The 16,762-nt window shown below is 41.0% G+C and overlaps 1 protein-coding gene across 1 annotated transcript in view; it reads right to left on the reverse strand.

The window, feature by feature from the left end:
• Positions 1–1,556: 1,556 nt before the first annotated feature.
• The window catches only part of DNAH1 (dynein axonemal heavy chain 1), a 5,225,710-nt gene continuing 5,210,504 nt past the window's right edge, over positions 1,557–16,762 (reverse strand). The window contains exon 78 of the mRNA XM_044076389.1: positions 1,557–1,811. Coding sequence (XP_043932324.1) covers positions 1,557–1,811 — 255 coding nt within the window. The remainder of the gene's footprint in view (positions 1,812–16,762) is intronic.

Genomic DNA, 16,762 nt, shown 5'->3' on the forward strand with positions numbered 1-16,762 from the left:
TTTAGCAAGTGCCGGATCCTGTAGAAGTCTTCACACCACTCGGTCCATGTCCGAATCAGAGAGTCTGGAAGACCGAGAGGAGACCACCGATGGAGCCGGTGACCCCAGAATTGGGACCTCAATGTAGGAGATACCAGTTCCAAAACTGGGGACTGGCTCCTACCAGCAACCTGAATGGTCGGTTCCAATGGCACTGGAGCCGAGACTGTAGCCTTTTTAGATATCTTTGGAACTGAAGAGCCCTTCGGAGCTGAACTAGATGAAGAGGCTGGAGAAGAGGGTTTTGGTTGACTCAAAGCAGAATCCAAATCCGTTTGGAAGGCAGACTTAATTAAACCCCGCTCTACCAGCTTTCGCTTCCTTTCAGCTAACACCCTGGAGCTGAAGCCATGACAAATGGAGCAAACCTCCTGTAAGTGTACCTCACCCAAACAGTACACACATGTGGAATGACCATCCATGATTGACATTTTCTGACTACATTTGGGACATTTTTTAAATCCAGATTTAGCTTTTTCAGACATAGTAGCCAAAATTAACAAGAACTATGTCCAAAAAAAAAAAAAGTCTAACTGGCTAAAGGTATGACAAGCCAGCAATAAATCTTCTACTATATAAGAAAAAACCTAACTAGGCTGGGATAGAGCTATAATACTTTTAGCAAAAAAGGCCAGCGGCCAACTTGAATAACAGGGCCAAGCCCAAAACTATACTAACACCCAGACAGAAAAACTATCCAACAGGATATAAGTCCGAAAACGGACAACTAGAGCAAAGAACTATACTACTAAGACCTAATATGCAAACAATTGTGAAAACTATTACGAAATATTCGAAGAAATCGGAAACTTATCTCTCCAACGGCCAAGAGCTGTAGAGAACACCCGATCAGTTGCAGCGGCAAACTAGATCTGAGGAATGTAGTGGTGCATTGTGGGATAGGGCTTTGGCCTCGAGCTGTTTGAGACCTCGAGCTTTGCTATTTGGCCTACTCTGAGCCAATGGTCAGCTCCAAACCCATCAGTAAGAATGAAGGTGAGATTGAACAACTTCACATCAGAAATGTTTTCTAATACTGAATGAAATTTTGACTAATATTGACCAAACTACTCATGAGCAGAAGCACAATCAAAGGAACTAAATTTTCACAGCAGCCCAATGAACTTAAAATGACCCGACAACACTGATTTTATTGTCAGCTTTTCTTATAAGATGCTCATACAATAAAAGTGAGAGAAAATCATTTGCTTATGCAGTGGCTATTCAACTGAAGAAAAATCAGATTGGATTACAACTGACATTGTTGAGTAGGCACTATGCATAATATTTGATGGGTAAGAAAACAACTAGTACATGTTTATACTGGAGTGAAACACTAAGTACAAGGTCCTGAAAAACAACTAGCAGTGCATGATTCTTAAGGAAGTGTTAATTAATACTGTTAAATAAGCATTCTCAAGAGATATAAATATGTTTTAAATTTGGGTCATAAAGTATAAAAGCATAAATGTCTTAAGATACATAAATAATACAGTCTTGATATTATAGCATAATCTTCACTGTACGTATACAGTACCTGCTCTAGTTAGTGTCTTGTAAATAGGGCAGATATAAACCCCTTTCTCGGGAGGCTTCCGGTTGGGCACGGGGGTTAACCAGATCACTGCCATTTCAGTGTAAAGTTCTTTAGGGCGGGACTCAGCCAGCTGGAAAATTTCCATATCCCACCGAGCACCTTCAAGGAAGAGGCCGTGAATATAACATCCTATGGAGGGGCGTTCTTTCAGTTGAGGTACTGGTTCCTTCATTACCTAGAAAAAACAAATATTTAAAACAGCCAGGGGAATTTGAAAATATTTCACATGTGGGAAGGGACAGCTGTGTATTATACAGGAAAGGAAATACTATATATACAGATACAAGCAGCTCAGTGTAGAACCATTGCTCAGATTAGGCCAATACAGTAGCTTGCACTACCTGGTTTTGTTTTACTTGTTAAAAAAAAAAAGGTAGACAACTTTTCGGGTAAGAAAATAAATGTATATGATAGCATTGTTTAACTACTGCTTTCAAAAGAAGTTTGAAATGCACCTTTATTTGGTATTCCCAATAGTAAAAGATGACTCTCTCTTCACATTTCTGGCCAAGTTATACAGGTCACATAGTAGCCAGTCTCCCTGGCATTTTTTTTTCATGACCAGTAATACTATATACTTGGGAGCTGTATATGACAGCAGACATAATATATACAAGTATAATGCTGCCCATCTGGTCTTCTAAAGTCAGAATCAGTTGCCACTAAAATAGTTATCTAATTTGTTCCAAGAGACAGGATTATCATAAATTTCTCCAAACTGAGACTACTTCCAGTTCACAGGTTATAATGGGTCAATCTATATTACCTCTCCAAACACAACAGTATATAAAGTTGCTTCTCTCTCTCATGCGCTCTCTCTTTCTCTCTCTTGCAGAAAAATGGCTCCACATTGTTGTTGTTTGTGATGCTAAACTTTACTAATATATTTACTTTAAATAAATTCCAGCAACATGAGCAGTTCAAGATATACAGTGTAAGATGCACAGCCATCACTCATTGTCTTCCTGCCATTAGAACCTTATTCAGGCAGAAAGCTAGTACATCAAAGTATGGTGGTGGCTGCACACAGGCATAAGAAGTCTGTAAAGGTCTCATGCACCATGTATAGAACTCACTCTGCCAGTGTAAAGCCTTGACTACAATCCGGATGACCCAAGATTGATTAGCAGCATGTGCAACTATAGGAGCTAGCCTGGGGGAGAGGAATGATGAACTTTTACCTGCTCACCTCCCTTTCCAGTTAAAGATGGGGTGATGCACTAGCAATGGCAGGCCACATCTTGCAGTCACAGAAAGGCAGGAGCTTGTAATGGCAAAACAGGTAGGAATGTGAATGGGCTTTGGAGACATCACCACCTTTCAGGGGGGCAGGAGCACTCCTAGACCACATCTACTTGCAAGCAGAAGCCGATCTGGGAAACCCAGCAGGTAGGGGAGCTAGGGTCACCACTGCTACTCTTGTAAATCCAGCATCTCTGTGAATAGCAGTGGTGGCTCTTAGGCTCACAACCTCCCACAATAATTAGCAACTTGCCAGATATATATCTGAGGTTAGTCTGTACGTTATCTGCTTTAGCCACAGCATTGAACAAATACAGTTTTAGGAAAACCATGTTGTTGTAGAAGCTAAGCCCATCTACAGTAATGTATAAACTATAGTAAAAAAATACACATAATTCAGTCAACACACTACTTCCCTACAATTTAAACCATTTGCTGGAAAAGAGGTATATACATCATACTGTCATGGTGACCAAACAAAGGCCTGAAAGTAGAGCTGTAGCAAGATCAACTGGCATCATGGGCCATGCACTCATTTTCAGAGTTGATGAAGAAAAAAGCATTTTCAGGCTAAGCAAAGAGCTAGTACATATCTACATAGATATATAACATCTCCTTGCCAAAATGTAGCAAAGCCCTATTGTGTAGATACATATCTTCATGCTACAGTTCCTAACATTCATTTACTACCATTTAAGCAATGACTGTAATCACTTAAATGCTTAATGAGAATAAATTACTTTTCGGGACAAACAGCCCATCTTTTAAATCAACTATCACTTTCCTTTACAGCTTGCATCCAGGGCAGCCAGTCCCTTCACCCACCTCCCCCAGTCCCTTCTTTCTAACAGATCTATTTTCAGATCATTACAACTTTTTCCAGGAAATCGGCTGACTACACTGATGGGGTGGGGTTGGTAAACACAGGCCTAACGGGGCAAAGTAAAATCATGTATTAGATTTTCTTTTCAACACAGCAAAACTAACTAGCTCAAAATTACAGCTATGTAATGTATTAAGCAAAACTTTAAATGACTGAAATGTACCTGTATTCACAGTGCTGTTAAGTTTTACATCTCACAAAGTGAGCAGCCAGTCCTGGCAAGGTCATTCCATAAGTAATGATCAGATATAGACAAGGGACAGTGAATAGCTGCAAGTATAATATATGCTCATTCTTCTCATCCATATTGAATTTTCACCTAGAGAACAGAAAGCCACAAAAAGCCAACAGAAAGTCCTAAAGCTAAGCCAAAGATAGAAATGCTAAGAGAATTCACAATGGTTTACCACAAAAGCAAAAGTCATTATGGATCAATTCCTTCCACTTCCCCATCTACAATGATAAATATCAAAGAAGCCCTTCTCTCTCTCTCTCTCTCTCTCTCTCTCTCTCTCTCTCTCTGCGGAAAAGCAGAGTATCTTCATGATACACAAAACATCCTCCACTAAAATATCCATCCTGGTAAGTCCTATACTGAAAGGCATGCAATCCAAAACAGCAGCTATTAGATTTTCTCATCCAGGAATTGGTGCCTTCCTAGTAAAAGGATAATTCATCACACTGTTATTGCAAGCAAAGCCAAGATTGAAAAAGCTGCAGTTACCATATGTTCAACTCAGGCATCAGGCTTTTTATATTCAGTAAAGACATTTTGTTGATAAATGCTTAATCCATTATGCTGTATAGGTCAGAGAAAAAAGGCTTAGCAAGGCTGAGAGTCATTGTGCTACAGATTCTCACTCACAACAATGTGGCACCAGGACAGACAGCAAAGAAGGTATAATTGTGTTGCTACACTTGCCATAACAGTAGATGTTCTGCACTGATGCAGTAGCCTTTTGGCTGTATGAGTTGTATCCCACCTGGGATACAACAACTAGCCAGCTTCACAAAGCTCTAGCTCCGTCCTAGACCTACATTCTGAATGCTGATTGGCTGGTTCTTTGGAGAGAAATCAGCAGTCACAGTGTAAAAAAACTTCAGGACATTCTTGCCCATAAAAACAGAAAGAGCTTACTCATCCTGAACCTCAAAAGATTTAACAGTAAACAAAAACTTTATATCCCACTAGCAAACTATATACAGTAGTGAGGGGGTGGCAGGTGGGTGCGGCTACTGCAGCAGTGAGGAATTCGGATATCTACTGTTATGGTAAGTGCAACTTACTCAACTGTACTATGCTCATTATTCTCACTTCTGCTGTAGCATTTTGGCTATATGGGATTGATTACCAAAGCTTATCGAAGCTGGAAGGAGGAAAGATAAGGATCCAGCAGCCCTGGAGAATAGTTCTAGCAAACCCAGTTCTGAACCATGAAAAGGAACCCAGTTTGCAATGCTTTGCCAAAGTATGTTCAGAGGACTATGGTGTTGCCTCTAAAATGCTTCTAGAGTAAATTATTTTCTGGTAGGCCATTGAAAATGCCAAGGCTCTAGTAGAATGCATCTTAATACTGCCTGGAATAGATTTATCATCGTGGGTATAAGAAAAAGCAATAGCTGATGACAACCACCTTGAAATAGTCTGTTTTGACACAATTTGTCTCTTCTTTGTCCCACCATAAGAAATAAACATTTTATCTGCTTTTCTAAAGGACTCAGATCTTTCAAGATAGTACCTGAGCTGTCTATGTACACCCAGAATATGCAGAATCCTATCCCCCTGGTTCTGAAGTTCTGGATAAAGCACTGGGAGATTAAGGGATTAATTCAATGTAAATTGTGAAACAACTTTGGGCATAAATGAGAGATTTGTTCTTAATGTGACCCTATCTCTATGGAAGGTAAGATAGGTTTCACCCACCATAACAGTTTGCAACTCAAATACTCCTCTTGCAGATGTCAGAGCAATAAGGTGTACAATCTTCCATGTAATTAACTTTAGGTCTGCCAGATGAGCTGGTTCAAAGGGAGACATAGTTAACTTTTGCAGAAAAAGATAAGATCCCAGGAAGAGGAAAGGAGATCTAAGATGTAAATCTCCCTTAAGAAACCATTTTACCAAAATAAGAGAAGAAATTGGATGATCCATGGATAGACATACTTAAGTGGTCTTATGATCTACCTTGATAGAAGAATAAAAATGGACAGAGTAAAATAATTCATACACATTTCAGAACCAGTGGTACATAATATCTGATGGAGCTTGGTTATTAGCTAAGCGCCAATGAGAAAATATTTTCCACTTGCTAATGTAAGATTTCCAAGTAGCAGTTTTTCTTGTCCCCTTTAGTACCTGCTGCATATCCTTGTGAAAGAGTTGCCTAAAATGTATCAAAATTGAATCATCTAGGCAATTAGTTGAAGTTGTTTGAGATTGAGGTATATCAGATCAGTGTAAGAAACTTTTCTGTGTGTAAGATTTTCAATCCATATATATCTAGTTAATCAATGTATATTAATCAGATCAGATAATGGTACTAGAAGTAGCAAACTTAAACTTGTACTAAGTCAAAAAAAATAATAAAAAATATATAGTCTGAAATATTATACAGAATTACTAAGTATTCAAGTGTAATCCAGACAGGGTAGATAGTCTGTTTCCAGTCAAAAATCCTTTATGAAGTACACAGACAAGCGATTCAAGTAAAACAAAAATAATAATAATAAAAAAAATAATAAATAATAATAACGCTCTGTTATTATTTTTGTTTTACTTGGATCACTTGTCTGTGTACTTAATAAAGGGTTTTTGACTGAATAGTCTTTCTACCCTGCTAGGATTACTTTTAAATACTTACTAATTCTGTATAATGTTTCAAATTATATATTTTTATTATTTTGTTTGACTTAGGACACGTTTAAGTTCGCTACTTCTACTATTATTATCTGATCTGATTAATATACAGTGATTAACTACGTATATATGGATTGAAAATCTTGCACACAGAGAAGTCTCTTACACTGTTTTGCTTTTGGACCCACTATACTTATTTAGTGGGTTGTTTGAGACTTCAGGGATACCACAGAGATTACTTGTTTTTTTAGACTGAGGTATATTAAATTCCCCATGTCTGATGTAAGTAGGTCCAATATGTGAGGAAGGCTGTGTTAATTACTCCTGGCCAATACTATAAGAATGGAGAATAAATGTATGGGCCAAAGGGGAGTCACCACAGTGACTTTTGAGGAGTCCTTCTGAATCTTAAGAATCCCCCAGGATATCAGTACAAAAAGTGGAAATGCATAAAGTAACATTCCTGACCATGGGACTGAAAACATATCTGTTTTCCAGGCCTGCCCACAAGGAGCCCCAGTGCAGAATTTGTTCAGTTGTCTGTTTTGAAAGGAGGCAAACAGATTTATCTGAGGTGTTCCCCACAACTGGATCAATTCCTGAAAGACCTCCTCAATCAATTTCCATTCATAAGGGTTTGTTCTGGTTCTTCTCAGCTTGCTTGCCACTATATTTTTTTTCTAATGGAATTTAAGATGCTTCAAGGGTTAAGGAGTGCTTTAGAGCTACCTTCCAGGGTATCAGAGCCAGCCTCCACAGAGGGTACAATCTGGATACCCCCATTTTTTATGTACCACATTACTGTGGTGTTATCTGTAGCCACCTGAAGAGGTCCTGGGGATGACAGATGATGAAGAGATTTTAAGGTATGGATCACAGCCAACATCTCTTTGACATTTATGTGCTTTAGTCAGTCGGGGAAGTTTCACAGGCCTTGCATCTTTACCACCATGGAAACAGCTCTCCAAGCAAAATGTGAGGATTCTATATTTACTGACTGACTTGGGAACTGAGGAGAAAAGGAGAGACCTGGATTTAGCTGTGTAAAAGTAATTTAGACCCTATCATCCAGGTAGTCAACTGAAGCTGTCTGAGGTAGAGGTGTATCAAACACCCCTGATCTTGTGTTAGTAGATCCGGCCTGTGAGGAAGTTCATGGCAAATGCCAATGGCCATTTCCAAATGAAATGAGAACCACAATGATCTTTGGGAATTCCTTCTGAATCTTCAGAAGTACCTGGATATCAGAGGAAAGGGTGGAAAAGCATATAGAAACATTCCTGTCCAAGGAAAAGAAAATACATCAGTTTTTCATGACTTTTGGATGTCGTGAGGACAAAAATCTTGAGGTATTCCCTTACAATCACTGCAGTTTGAGCGGAAAACCTTAGAAATAGATTTAGATACAGATCTACTTTTTCCTCTGAGAGAAAAGCTCTTTGAACTGAAGTGTCTATCTGATGTTCCAGGAAAACAATCCTATGTAAAGGAGTCAAAAAAGACTTTTGAATGTTCACTTGGAAACACAGCTTGTGGAAGAAATCTCTCACCCAAGTGAAAAACTCCTGACACTTTGAAAAAGACTCATCAAAAATAATCAAGTTCTATAAATATGGAAAAATGTGGATACCCTATTTCCTGTAATGAGCTATAACTGGCACTAGGCACTTTGTGAACACTCTTGGTGCAGTGGTTAGTCCAAAGTGTAAGGTGGAGAACTGATAATGTGATCCAGATACACCGAACCCTGAGAAACACCTCAAGTATGGATGGATAGGGATAAAACGATAAGCAGCTTTTAAATCTAGACTTACAAGGAAACTTGAATGAGGCAGAAAAGATAACAGGCTGTGAAGGGACAGCATTTTGAACTTGGGCAATATCACAAATAGGTTTAGGAAAGAAATATCCAGATCTGGTCTCTAAGCATTTCCTTACTTTGGCACTAAAACGTGCTTGAATAAAAATCTTTTCCTAGCACAGAAGGAGGAATTGGTTCTATCACTCCCTGGAAAATATGTAATGAAGGACAGGTGGAAATAAAAGATTTTGTCTAGTGTCTGAGGGAATAGCCCCTGGAAAGGAGGAATTTCCTCCTACTGCCATCTGTAACCTTGATGAATGATCTTCAGAACAAATTTGTATGAAACTATCAGTTGCTAAAGAGTAAAGTGGAGATTCAGACTTTCTGAAAGGGAAAGGAAGTTGCCAGGGTAGAAAGGGAGACAAGGTCCCTTAAATAGCCATTCTCACTTATTGTACTGTCCTTGGTTTTAGGTGGTTCGTGAATTCTTTTTTTCACCCCTCTTGCAATTTTTTCTTAAGTGTCTATTGAAAAGAAGTTGAGTACTTACATAACATTCCATATGTGTTGTCTGTTTTTATTCTCCCTCAACCACTGGGTTCGGATCTGATCCTGAGATCTGACTCAGCCATTACTATAGCTGGTGGCTAACTGAAAATCTCAAGCTCCTCCCTAAACATAATGCACCAACCCCTAACATACCTCAGATCTTGTTTGCTAGATGGCATAAATACTGACTATTTGAATAATGTTCCTAACAAAGGAAACCAGTATCTGGCACTCCAAGCAAGACACAGTGGTGTCTTAATAGCATCTCTTTCTTCCAGAATTCCATGATGACAAAGGTGGGGTTTGGCAGTTGGGAAGTTCAGGAAAAATGAAAATGACAACACAGATGGAACGCATCTGATTTTGTCAATTTTCATTCATTCTTCACCCATTGGGACAGAGTCCCCAGCTACATTATATCTCGGGTGGATTCTAAGGAAGGATATTCCAGAGCATGGTTGAACCAAAAAGTTGTTCTTCCCCTCAAGACCAGATACAATTTGTAATGAGTAATGAAAGTATGAGGATTAGCCCAAGTGGCAGCTGCACATATGTCATCCATGGAATGGTTGGAGAAAAATACTGATGAGGTTGCCATAGATCTTGTGGAGTGAGGTTTTAAACGTTTTGGTAATGAAATGCCTGATTTATTATAGACAAAGGCTATGCAGTTCGTAATCCATCTTGCCAATGTCAGTTTTGTTACAGATGTGCCCAATTTGTTATCTGCAAAGAATATAAATAATTTATCAGATTTTCTAATGTCTTTTGTTCTGTGTAAGTAGAAACACAGCTATGAATGTCAAGTAAATGTAACATATTCGCCTTTGTTTTCGAATTTTGGGAAGAAAATGGGCAAGTTAATAGATTGAGTGATACTGAAGTCTGACACCACTTTAGGAAGGAAGGGTTATTTCTTAATGTCACCCTATCCTTATGGAAAATCAAGTAAGGAGGTATAGATGATAATGCTTGAAGTTCTGAAATTTGCCTTGTAGAGGTAATAGCCACTAGAAATAAGGTGTTCCAGGTCAAAAAATTAAGATCACATTTTCCAGCTTGTTCGAAGGTGGAATGGATTAAGGCCTGCAGAACAAGGTTCAAATCCCATGGAGGAGTAGGACCTTTATAAGGTGGTCTAAGGTGGTTTAAGTAAAACAGTACATCTGAGAAGGTCTTGCATACCTTAGTAGAAGCTAAGCAAGAATTGTCAATGCCTATATGAAAGTTAGAGATTGCTGTCAATTAAACTTTAATGGCAGAAGTGCTTGCTCTCTCATTAAAAATTTCTGCCAAAAATTCTAGTACACTTTGTGTAGGGGGCTGAAAAGGGATTAATAGATTTTTGATGTGCTCAACAAACAAACCTATTCCACTTACTCTTGTAGATTTTCCTAGTGGAAGCTTTACTGGAAGATATAAGTATACGATGGACAGGGGATGAGAGCCTAGATTGTCTGGTTGTTAATGGAAGTGGAGAAACCATGCTGTCCGCTTTAGGTTTGAGATATCCAGGTGAACCATGCCTGCCAGGTGAGACAGGAGTTCTGGAATTGGATCCAGAATCCAAAGTGGGTACATTAGATGAGGCGAAAGGAAGGGGAACCAAACCTGTCGAGGCCATTAAGGTGCAATGAAGATGACTTTGCTCTTCAAATGTGCAGCTTCCTGTAGGAATTTGGGAATCAATGGGGATGGTGGTTAAGTACAGATAAGACTGGAAGGTCAGTCATGGAGCAGAGCTTCCTTCAGTGATCCTCCATTGGGTGGATTGGGGCAAAGAAGCTGCTGCACTTGATGTTTAGGGGAGACACTAAAAGACTGCAACAAGGCTAACTTCATTGACAGAAAATCACCTCCACCACTTTTCTGTTGAGGGACCATTTGTGAGGTAGAAAAATGGATCTGCTCAATTTGTCTGCTATCACAATGGACTTCCTCAGAATGTGCATTGCTATCAGAAAGTGGTTGGATGTGACTGCCCATTTCCACACTCTGAGGGCTTCACGACACAAAGTATAAGACCTGGTTCCTCATTGTTTGTTGATGTACCAAACTACTGACATATTGTCCAATTAGATTGCAATTGTTCCGCAAAGCATCCTGAAAGGCTTGCAATGCTAAAAGCACTGCTCTTATCTCCAGAACATTTATATGCAAATTGGCCTCTTCCCGGGGACCAAGTGCCTTGGACTATTTTCCTCAGGAAGTTACCCCACACCCAATCTGGACATTGATGTGCCTGTGGCCTTCACTATGGCTTTGGTTTGAGGAAGCATGAACAGATAGCCTTGCAAAAGCTGGTCTGATCTAATCCACCACCATAGGTACTTCTCGCATGTCTGTGTGATCCTTATTTGAAATGACATCCTCTGATAAAGACTTGAACATTGGAATGCTAGCATCCACTGAAGAATTCTCATATGATATCTTACCAGGGGAACAAAAATTATGGCTGCTGACATTGACCACAGGGCTTGAAGAATTAATCGGGCTGAAATTTTGAAATTGTGAATAATTTTTGCGACCTGGAATCTTAAAGTTTGTACTCTGTTTAGGGGAAGGGAGGCTCTCACAGATGCTGTACTGAAATGTGCTCCTATGAATTCCAGTGTTTGAGATGGCTGCAACTGAGATTTGTTGCAGTTTATTGTGATTCCCAGAAGGGAGCCAGTTTTGAGTACCTGATCTCTCGCTATTATGAGCAGAAGCCTGGTCAAAGCAGCAATGAAGTAAAGATATCCAACGTCAAGAATCCTTTAATTCACAAAAGAGCAAAACTTTCGGGTCCACACCCTTCTTCAATACTAAAACACATTAATAGTACATCATTAAGAATTTAAATAGGAGCAATTACCATCACATGGCTATAGCCAGCCAACCAAGCGATAGATAAAACACAATAAAGAGTTAAAATAAAATATCACTATAAAAAATTCAAATAAAACATATAAATTAAAATCAAAGTTTACACTGCTGAAATTTAACTAGAATGTACCATTAATGTGTGCTAGTATTGAAGAAGGGTGTGGACCCGAAAGCTTTGCTCTTTTGTGAATAAAAGGATTCTTGACGTTGGATATCTTTACTTGTTTGACTACGTGACTCTCCAGTTATTACAGCAAGAACTTTGGTTTGCTTCAAAGCGGCAATGAGACAGTCATCTAAATATGGAAACACCCAGAATGGTGAACACCCCGGGAGCTGTGGTGAGATGAAAGGGCAGAGCTCTAAATTGGAAATGACTGGCTCCAGACCAGAACTGTAAGAACCTTCCATTGACCCTGTTCATTGTTATGTGATAGTATGCATCTTGAAGGTCTATCGAGCATATCCAACCTTCCTTGCCTAGAAAAGGCAGGATGGACTGAACTGTGACCATCTGAAACATTGAGTGTCGAACCGACTTGTTCAAGTTGCTGAAAACCAAAATCAGTCTCCAGTCCCATTTTCTTTGGCACTAAAACAAATTTTGAGTAAGTTCTGGATACTTTCTGGTCTGGTGGGACTTCTTGGATGACTCTTTTTTTTCTAGCAGCTTTTGTATTTCTAGTGCTGCTGCTTTCCTCTGATTGGGTGGAACATTAGGAAACTTTTGAGAGGATGGAGGTGGAAGGGAAAAGGGAATTATATAACTTCTGGAAATAATCCTCTGCACTCAAGTGGCTTTTGTGATATCTATTCAGGATCTCTGGTGGAAGGATAAGCGACCCCCAATTGCTTCCAGAGGGGGGCAACTGTACCTCCTTTCAGAAGCGCTGGTAGGATTTGTCAGAGAAGGACTCTCTAAACCCTTGGTATTATGGGCAACCTCTGCCAATGTAGGCAGTGTCTTCCATTAGTGTTCCCCCCTCTGTGTCTGAGGGAACCATCTCTATGTGGATCTTGGAAAGGACCTTGAGATTTTTGAACCACATCTTTCAAACATCTCATTGCTTCCTAGAAAAGGTCCTTTGGGAGTTGAAAAGCATACTCCTAGAGCAGAGAGAGAGAGAGTCTTTCCATCCTTCTCACACCTGGAGAGTGCGTCCTTCACTTTCAGTCCAAACAAGGCAGATTCATCAAAGGGAGCAATGACAAAAGAAGACTTGAAGGGCTCTACAAAAATCACACAGGTGCATCCAGGCATGTCTCCTTAATGAGATGGCTGAACCCGCTACTCTTGAAGTACCCTCAGCTGCATGAGAGCTAAGCCTCATGGGCAAATTTGAGATGGACTGAAGGGTTGCCAACTGCGAAGTTTCAGTAGCTTGAGCCTCTGCAGTAGCGGACTCTGGAAGAGTATTTCACAATTCTTTAATCTATTTGTTTGGCTGCATTCATTCACTCACATTTTGCTTGCTGGAGTCTTTGTGTTTTAATTCCTTAATCAAATCTGTTTGTAACCTTGTGAAATGTGCCAAGTAATTCAGTGACCTAAGACCAAAGGTTGCTGAAGTATAGACATGCTTCTCGAACCTGTCCAATGAAGACTGGAACTTTGTTCTGCAAGTTCCTTCTTCATGACTGCCACCATGACCAAGGCATCTACAGATTCTCTCTTGCTCCAGTGTTCCATTCCTGTCAGAGGTGCCAGAATTTGGTCTGTTGTCTTGGGGATGGGTTCAGCCACATCAAATTCCTAGAGTTACTCAGGAGGTAGATGGGCCAGATCCAAATGCCTCCAAAAACACTAATTCCTCCAGGGAAAGATTTTAGGAGGACCAACCACCTCATTGCTTGAGGATATGCAGATTGACTCCAAATGAGACATCTTCAGGTGGTGATCTGGGGCACCCTTCCCCTTCATTGAAATCTGTGTGTTCCATGATAGATTCCTGAGGGGAATCTAAGTGGCTCCTTTTGCACTTCCTCTTCTGGGGTACTTCCTCAATGAGATGTTCAAGAGAAGTGTCGGAAGAGAGAGTAATACCCTGCTGGGTAGTCTGGAGGGGTTGGACTGGCTGGCTGTCCCTGTGGAATCGAATGTCAAGGCTCTTGGTGCATATATACATGGGACATAGAAGGTAGATCCGAGGGAGGAGAGACCTGAAAGATATTATATAAAGTAAAATATTTTTCCCCAAAGCAATAATGAAATAAGAAATGTTTGATATAATGCAAAAGAAAAGTATGCTTTTTATTAATACAATATTTTTAAATAATGCAGAAAAAGAAGTTATATACCTACCATAACGTTCCATGTTAGTTGTCTTCTTCTCGCCTTCTTTCTTGCTGGTTGGGTTCGGAGCCAATCCTCGGCTGTGACTCGGCCATCTTCAAAAGCTCGAGAGCTGCTTACTGGCTCGAGGCCCCCCTATATCCCACGATGCCTGGTGCTAGATACCCAGATCTCATTTGGTAAGTCTAACTGCAGACATAATAATAAATTAATGCTATCCTAGAATGCATAATTCCTACTGGGGAGACTACTAAGCAGAAAGAAATAGCCAGAGAAGACTCAGCCAGTGCAAAAACAAGAGGAACTCTTCTCGGTCCACTAGGATAGGGGGATGGAGGGTGGGACGCAAGAAAGAAGGCGAGAAGAAGACAACTAACATGGAACGTTATGGTAGGTACATAACTTCTTTATGTTAAGTTGTCTATCTCGCCTTCATTCTTGCTGGTTGGGACAGCGTCCCTAGCACCTAAAATCCTGGGTGGCTCATCGGAAAAGACTCTTTAGAACAGTGGAACCAAAATCACCTCTGCTCCTGGAAACCAAATCCAACTTGTAATGTGAAATGAAAGTATGTGGGTTGGCCCATGTAGCCGCAGCACAAATAGATTCCATGGGCAACCTAGCCTGAAAAGCCACTGAAGTGGCTAACGCTCTGGTGAAGTGACCTTTTGGTTTGACCGGTAATTCTTTATTCCTGAGTTGGTATATGAACATGACGATAGAAGACAACCACCTGGATAAGGTCACCTTGGAGACCGGAAGCCCCTGTTTACCTACTGCATAAGACAGGAACAGTTGACCTGATTTTCTAATGTCTTTGGTTCTATGTAAATAAAAGCGTAGTTGCCTGTGAACATCTAACTGATGCAACTTATACTCCGCCCTGTTGGAGTGGTTAGGGAAAAACATAGGAAGGTCTATGGACTGATTCAAGTTACTCTCTGAAGAGACCTTAGGAAGGAAGGAAGGATTAATCCTCAGAGCAACCCTGTCATTGTGGAACACGAGGTACGGAGGTCGGATAGAAAGAGCCTGTAGTTCCGAAACTCTTCTGGCTGAAGTAATAGCTACCAGAAAAAGGGTTTTCCAAGATAAGAACTTCAGTGAACAAGAAGCTGCAGGTTCAAAAGGGGGCAAAATTAGCGAAGCTAAAATTAAATTTAGATCCCACGGTGGTGGAGGATCTCTCACTGGGGGCCTGAGCAGAGTGGTTCCTTTGAGAAAGGCTTTACAGAGCTTATGGGACATGATATTGTTTTCCGATAGGCCAATGTGAAAATTTGAAATTGCCGGTAACTGAACTCTAATTGTAGCGGAAGCGGACCCAGAATGGAAGAGCTCTGCAAGAAATTCCAAAATGGAGTGTACGGGGGCTGAAAAGGGGTCAATACTTTTTGCCTCTGCTCAGGAAGAAAAACGTTTCCACTTACTAGCATATGTTTTTCTGGTCATAGACTTGTGTGATGACAAAAGGATTTCACGCACAGAGGGGAAGATATCTGGGAGCCTGGCTAAGGTTGGAAGTGAAGCAGCCACGCTGTGAGCTGGAGAGAGTGCAGGTATTGGTGCAGCCCACTTGATTGTTGAATCAGGAGGTCTGGAACTAGGTGCAGAGTCCAAGGCTGTTCGAGAAGATAGCGATGCAGGAACGGAAAACATATTTGTCGAGGCCAGTAAGGGGCAATGAGGATCATTTTGCAACCCATAACAGTAGCCTTCTGAATTAGCTTCGGTATGAGGGGGAAGGGAGGGAATGCATAAAGAAGTCCCTGGGGCCAATCGTGGACTACAGCGTCTCTGGGTGAATGCCCAGGAAGTGGAAGGAGAGAGAAGAAATTGCTGCACTTGCTGTTGAAGGGAGTTGCAAAAAGGTCGCAGCAAGGTTGGCCCCATCTGCGGAAGATTTGGTCCGCAATTACCTGGTTCAGAGACCACTCATGAGACATGAGAATTGCTCTGCTCAGTCTGTCTGCTATGATGTTGGACCTCCCAGGGATGTGCGTTGCAATCGGAAACCATTGGGAAGAGATCGCCCACTGCCAGAGTTTGAGCGCTTCTCGACATAGGGGGTAGGACCTAGTTCTGCCCTGCTTGTTGATGTACCACACTACGGACATATTGTCCGTTTGAAATGCAATGGTCCCGGTAGGAAGAGAGTCCTGAAGAGCCTGCAATGCTAAGAGCACGGCCCTCATCTCCAAGACATTTATGTGCAGATGATACTCGTGAGGTTGCCAGATGCCTTGGACTGTTCTGCCCTGATAATGCCCCCCCCCCCACCTGATCAGGGAGGCATCCATGGTCACTGTAGCCACTGGAGGGGGGAGAACAAATGGTCTGCCGTGGAGCACTGATGTGGAGACCATCCACCACGCAAGATGCTTCTTGCATGCCTGAGTGATCATAATCATGTAAGACATGGGAAGTTGCTGAAAGGACCATTGGGTGAAAAGAAGCCACTGGAGGATCCTCATGTGAAAAGGAGCTAGAGGGACAAGTAGGATCACTGCTGCCATGAGACCTAGCATTTGAAGGACAAACCTGGCTTGAATCCTTTTGCATGCTAATAGAACCTTGACATTCTGATGAATCACTAACACCCTGTCTGGTGGGAGGCTCACTAACATGTC

This window comes from Protopterus annectens, chromosome 7.part0 (assembly GCF_019279795.1).
Source record: "Protopterus annectens isolate FY-2018-M chromosome 7.part0, PAN1.0, whole genome shotgun sequence".
Lineage (NCBI taxonomy): Eukaryota > Metazoa > Chordata > Ceratodontiformes > Protopteridae > Protopterus > Protopterus annectens.